Genomic DNA, 6401 nt, shown 5'->3' with positions numbered 1-6401 from the left:
CGATGCAATCTTGCGACCAAGGCTCTAATACCAAAATATAACGATTAAAAACTACAAGCTCAACCAAGACCACTAATTGGACAGATACAAATTAGCAGGTGATGGCACACTGAATAACCACCCAACCATTCTCTCGTTCAGCAAGCTCATCACACCCTCTACGTAAGAAATACCTGCACGTTGAATACCAAAGCCCACAATTCCCTAGATGGATCTAGTATGCCACATGTCTACATTTTAGGGTACCTCCTAGATGCATCATTTACCCCTCTCTTGGGATATCATTGAAATCATTTGCCCCTTGGCACCTTTAATGCATTAAGACCCCTTAGCCTTAGATCCACCTAGTCTTGTGCCATGCCACCCTCACCCAGGACCTTGACCTTGATTCCTTTTTTATCATTTACGTGAAGCCCAAACAAATATAATACAACCATTGATCCTTCAAAGGAAAAGGTCGACTGACCCTTCCGAGGTCATGTTGCCTCAACTTGAGCGTAACACCAGGCTTATCTTAGCAGTGAGCTTGAACCCTGAGATGCAAACCAAATGTTGCAACCATTTTCCTAGGGAAAAAAAGATCAAAAGCAATATACTTCTTCAAGAAACAGCAAACATACATGACAAAGGCACCGATGCTCACTTAGAATTACAATGATAGGATTTCCAAGGTATCATTTGATTTTAGTATCCTTCCAAACATGATCTTGAGAATGTACTAGTTAGAATGTCCTCGGTCTCAACTGTTCAATATCAAAATTCCATAAAATGAGTTAACTAACTTTAAAGGAATTGGCCATCTCTTGAAACTGCTTCATAACATTAGTCCATAAGGCCTCTGGAGTTTGTGCATTTAATGATAAAAGCTGTCCATTGTGTGCAGCATAAACAGCAACATTGTGCCTGAGAAATGATTGCCCTTCAACCAAAAATTCAAGCCTGTAGTATGAAACCCTTTCTCCCTTGAGAATTTCATAATGTCTTTCAGCATCTACAAGAGTAAAAGAAGCTTTTGGACTTCTAGATGCTATTATTTTTTTCAGAATGAGTTCTCCAGCTTCTTTAGGCCCTCCGATTTTGTCAAGCCTGTCAAAGTGAATAGTTGAACAAGATGAGCTTGCTTTTCAGTGCATGCATAATCCCTTACAAAAGCAATGCTTAACATATGCAGACGTGAAAGCCTAGACATGTCTAGCTGTCTCTGTCTGTATCTGCCTCTGCCTCTGTGTGTGTGTGTGTGTGTGTGTGCGTGTGTGTGTGTGTGTGTAGTAGCTGTCCCCAGTCTGAGACAGCTATGAATGTAAATTCTTTCTTAATGCAAGCTTTGTTCCACCAAAAAAAAGAGTGTGTGTCTGTGTGTGTGTGTGCACGTGTGCATGCATGATTATTCTGAAGGATATGGTGCTTTCCTTATTTAGATGTATAAAAGAATGCTCCAGGACACAACAGACATCAGTTTTCAGTGAGCAACCCAGAACCTTCCTATTATGATTGTAAGATTCATTACTCTCACAAAGATCTGCTCCTCCAGCTAAAAAGAGTTGTCAAATCAAGGCTAGAGAAAAAATGGGCAAAATTAGAATTTGCTAACTAGGATCCTGCTTCGTTCTTGTATACAATAGCACTTCATTCACTGATGGCCCCCATGTGCAGAACATAATCTGGAAAAACTTAGCTTACCTTACCATGAATGCGAGCACCAATCATGATTTTGCATACAACGTTGGTAGTTCCATATTTCTCTTGGCATTAATGAATGATTTGTCAGGCTGAGTCGTGTAATCTGTGTTCATGAGGAATGTACCACGTCAACATTCCACATGGGTCAAGATACCATGTCAGTAAAATATTAATTAACTTGCTAGACAAGCAGCAAGGCAGCATAAATTGAGGTTAAGGTGCACTTGGCTAGAATACCAATGCCATCTTGAATTTCCTCGTCTTTGTAAGTATACGCTGTCACTGGAATTTCATCCTTCATTACATAGTTCCCTCTATGTTTGCCTCCATTCTTGAATTCTGTTTCCATATGTGTGTGTGTGTGTGTGTGTGTGTGAGGCCGCACGTGCATCATTCTTTTTTTGGGTAAAAAAACTGTTCATTAAGAAGAAGGTACATTCATAGCTGTCCCAGAGTGAAAAAGCTACTATTCAAAACTAGAAACAATAATAAAAGTTCCAACTGGGCCTAAGGAAGGTCCCCAAGGGAATGAGCATCCTGAATTGACCGAAGCAAAGAAGCTTGAAGTAGGGAAAGACATCCACTGAAGAGTAAAGTCAAAGGGTACGAGCACAATACAATGACCAAAGAGCCTGCTGACAGCGACACCAAGAGAAAAAGTGATCATAGTCCGGCATAGTAGCATGTCTTCCAAACAACGAAACTGCTTGCCAAACGAAGTCAAGGGAATATGGCTCGAAGTTTTGTCATCAATCTGAAAAGAAAATCACCCGCATCGTTCTTTACAGGACATGCTCTTCATGGGAGATCTTCTTGCGGCCCTGCTAGAAGTGTTCTTTCACTGTTTTTAGGTTTGTTGTACTAACTGTTCTTCACTAGAGCAGCTATGCAGTCTTTCTTCACCTTCTTCTAGTTTATGAGCAGTAGCTGTCTCACTTTGGGACAGCTATGAATGTGCATTCTTCTTAACGAAAGGTTCTTTTACCAACAAAAAAAAAGAGTATATGAGAGTATTTATGGAGAGAGAGAGAGAGAGTGAGAGAGAGAGAGAGAGAGAGAGAGATGAATCCAAGAACATGCCCAAACCCATCCTCTGAAACCACAGCAAATAGTGCAGTCTCAATCTCATACTTTCACAAGGTTGAAAATCATAAACTCCATCATGCATAGCAAAGACTAGCTACCATGACATCCATGATCCCCCCAACGTCATCAACACCAAAAGGTGGGTGTAGACCATTGTGTACACAAATGCTCTCCCACATACATATCCACAGACCCACGCACACTCCAGCATTTATACTAAAGTTTTTGTACTAAGTTTTTGTCAACACTCCAAAGGTGAAGGGCAGACTCAAGCCAGGACAAAGGCTAGCCATAATGGAGAAGGCTAATAAAAAAAGTAGTGCACATTCTCTTCATTTAAGCTACAACTGCTTGCGAAGACATAGTATTTAATTTTAAGTATGTCCCCAACAAGGTCTCAAAAAGACAGAAAGTGCTCTCACATGGGAAGAGACCTTGGATTTAAGATGGACTCCTTAGGGTTGGACAACATGTTACGTGGGGTGTGAGGTGGGATTGATATTTCAGCCAGGTAGTAGATAGCCGTCGCCCTGCAGATTATGCGCCAAAAGACTTTGTATTGGAGCTTAGCAAAGCTCTCCTCATAGGTATATATACCTTCATGAGATTAGAATATATCCAATCTTACAAATTCATTTTTTTGACATATAAGAGAAAGAACAAGGGGGAAGAAGGGATTTTGTAAGCAACTTTAAACAAAATTAAGAATACATGCGAGAAAAGAGCGCTTAGTAAGGAAAGCTATTCTTATTTCTTAATTAGTACCCAATGCCATCTCGGTTTGAAAGATTCCAAAATCACTTGCGTATGTATATATATATGTGCGTGTGTGTGTGTGTGTGTAAGTGTGTATGGTGTGTGAGAGAGAGAGTGGTGTGTACGCCTCTGCTGTTCAGCCTCGCCAGGGATCGCGTGCAGCCTGCCTTTCCGTCCGTACATCTGTACGGCTGCCGTACGGTTTCCGTGATAGTACAAACAACTGCGTCAGGTCTGGCTTGCCTCTGCACAGCTTTGAACGGAGCTCCGTACCTGCCTGCATCGCCGTACCTTTTCCTGCAGCCTACCTTCCGTACGTCCGTACAGCCTGTCAGTCTTTCTGTACAACCCAGTCCTTCCCGTGCCCCGTGTGCTTCTCTCCGTTTGGGTGTGCGTCCCATCTAGCCCTCCATTTGTCTGTGAGCACGACAATCTGCTCCACGTTTCCAGCCACTTCGTAGCCCTTTTCTCTGCTCACTCAAAACGTCTTCTTCTTTCGCCATCTTGTCTGCCCTCTTGACCCTCCAAGTGCCTCGCTGCTGGTTTCTGTTTTCCCTCCTGTGAAAGGCAGTATTCCTGCAAGCCCTCTGTCGCAACAAGTTTCGGCTTTTTTATCTAATATCAGTGCCTTGTTGAAATAGCGCTCCCCCTTTTTCTGATCTGACTCTTTGCTATCTAATATCAGTGCCTTGTTGAAATAGCGCTCCCCCTTTTGCTGAATCCGTTAGCCTCTATGGCAGAAACAAGCAAGTATTATGTCAAGAGAGCACTCTCTCCTGAACCTAAAAGACAATCAAGGGAAACTTCACCCCCCATAGCTCCTTCATCTGAAGATGCTTCCTATGTGTTTGACATGTTGAACGAGGATTTTCAACAAAGTAGAAGAGAATGGATACTACCTGCTCCGGAACTCACTTACAAGATGAAGTTGCCTTCTCTTGTGCATCCTTTGAAGAAGCTCTCTCAAACTGCAGTTATCATATTTTTCCCAGGCAAAATACCCTCGGCTAATGATGTGGGACAATGGGCGAATTCTCTCCTAAGTGGATGCTATGTAGAAGGAGTCTATTTTGCCTCCCGAGGATTTTATGAAGTTCATCTCTTGGATGCCTTGACAAAACAAAAGATGCTGGAAATGTCCCCTTTATTTTTTGGTCGTCAAATGGTGCACATCATGCCCTGGTCCCCTGATAAGGACTATCAGAATCTCATCAAGCATCATTGCCCTGTATGGGTTGAAGTGGTTGATTTTTCAGATTACATGAGAACAGAGCTTCCAGGCTTAGCGATGACATTGGGACAAGTGATATGTCCCCCTCGTCCCACAGGTAATAAAAATTATTTTTGCATCTTATGGGATACTAATAGACCAACCCCCTCTGCTATTGCAGTTGAGATTGAGGATGTTAATTTGGGAAAGAAATATTTCACTTTAAAATGGGGCATTTTTGCTGGAGCTTGTTTCTCTTGTCACAAGTTTGGGCACCTAGCTTCTGAGTGTCCCTCTATCCTTCATCGGCCTCCTCCAGCTGCCATTCCTCCGCCATCTAATACAGGAGGTCAGAAGACATATGTGGAAAAGACTAAAGCTAAAGGAGTAAAGCCTTCAGTTCATACAGGGAGCCAAGCCAATTCAGCTCAAAACAAGGATAAAGGAAAAAGCAAGTTAGTGGAAAATAATTCATCTTCTCACGAGAAATGGCAGACTGCAAAGTAGACGGTGCCTCTCAAACAAAGACCTCTCCAATCTCGTAATTGGGATGCTTCTGCTCCATCTCCGGGTCAACCTTCTACCTCTTCGGACAGCCCCATCTCAAAGGCATGGGTTAATGCAGTCAAGAAGGGTCTTCCACTTTGTGAAGAAGATGATCTAGTCAGGGAATTGGATTTTGAGGGTCAGCAAGACCCTGTGGCAATGGCAAAGGCCTGATGCCTCCCTTTCTTTTTTAGGACTGTTCATCCCTTGTACATATTTTCATGTGTGCTTCTCTTAAATGTATTTCTTATAATATACAGGGCCTCTGCAACCAGAATAAATGGAGGCTCCTATGGCATTATATAAATAAAACTCATCCAGATGTTGTGTGTCTGCAAAAGCATAATCAGCATTCTTTTGCTAGCCAGCATGGGTTCTTTTCAGGATATGATATATTTTATGCAGGATCTAAACAACTCTCTAGGCTGTGCATTTTAGCCAGACATGATCTGCAGCCCTGGATAGCATATAATGATCATTGTGACCGATGGATGATTATCCAATGTATAATCAATGGAGAGATTTTTGAAATAGGCTCCTTGTATGCCTCTCAAAATTCAGCTTCTAGAGCTCAAATGTGGGACTCCATAAAGCAATATCCTTGGTCCTCAAATGCTCTACTTTGTGGTGACTTCAATAATTCTCCTCACTGGAAGGACAATACCACGCATAAATCCCATATGCTGCCCTCTGAAATCCAGCAATGGGAACATATGACTTCATCACTTCAAATTGCAGATTTATGGACAGCAACTCACCCTTCAGTTATGGGATTTACATATCATCATAATGCTTTTACAGAATATTGGGCGAGGCTTGATAGATGGTATCTTATTCATGCTCAGCAATATGATGATTATACATGTCAAATGTGGACTGATTATTCTCAACAACTATTTGATCACACTCCACTTTGGCTCAACCTTTCATTTGGTATGCCTCTGGATGGCATGCAGCTCTCTTCAGTCAGACACTTACAGGTCAATCAATTATATCTTTCTCACGAAAAATTCCAGCAAATGATCAGACTGGCTTGCAGGCCCTTGTTATCCCATGCTCAGGAGGATCTGGACTTTGCTTGGAACTCTTTTGTACATCGTATTCAAAATGTCATTAAGGAATA

At 42.0% G+C, this 6401-nt stretch overlaps 1 protein-coding gene across 1 annotated transcript in view; it reads right to left on the bottom strand.

Annotated features, from left to right (window-relative positions):
* Positions 1-636: 636 nt before the first annotated feature.
* The window catches only part of LOC147888285 (Photosystem II reaction center PsbP family protein), a 49629-nt gene continuing 43864 nt past the window's right edge, over positions 637-6401 (bottom strand). The window contains exon 3 of the mRNA XM_087393661.1: positions 637-1086. Coding sequence (XP_087249787.1) covers positions 774-1086 — 313 coding nt within the window. The 3' untranslated portion in view covers positions 637-773. The remainder of the gene's footprint in view (positions 1087-6401) is intronic.

The sequence above is a fragment of the Dipteris shenzhenensis genome, chromosome 22 (genome assembly GCF_047967505.1).
Source record: "Dipteris shenzhenensis isolate YYH24624 ecotype China chromosome 22, Dip_SZ_1.0, whole genome shotgun sequence".
In the NCBI taxonomy this organism is placed as follows: domain Eukaryota; kingdom Viridiplantae; phylum Streptophyta; class Polypodiopsida; order Gleicheniales; family Dipteridaceae; genus Dipteris; species Dipteris shenzhenensis.
The sequence above is the reverse complement of the archived record's forward strand: the minus strand, read 5'-3'. Positions and strand labels throughout refer to the sequence as shown.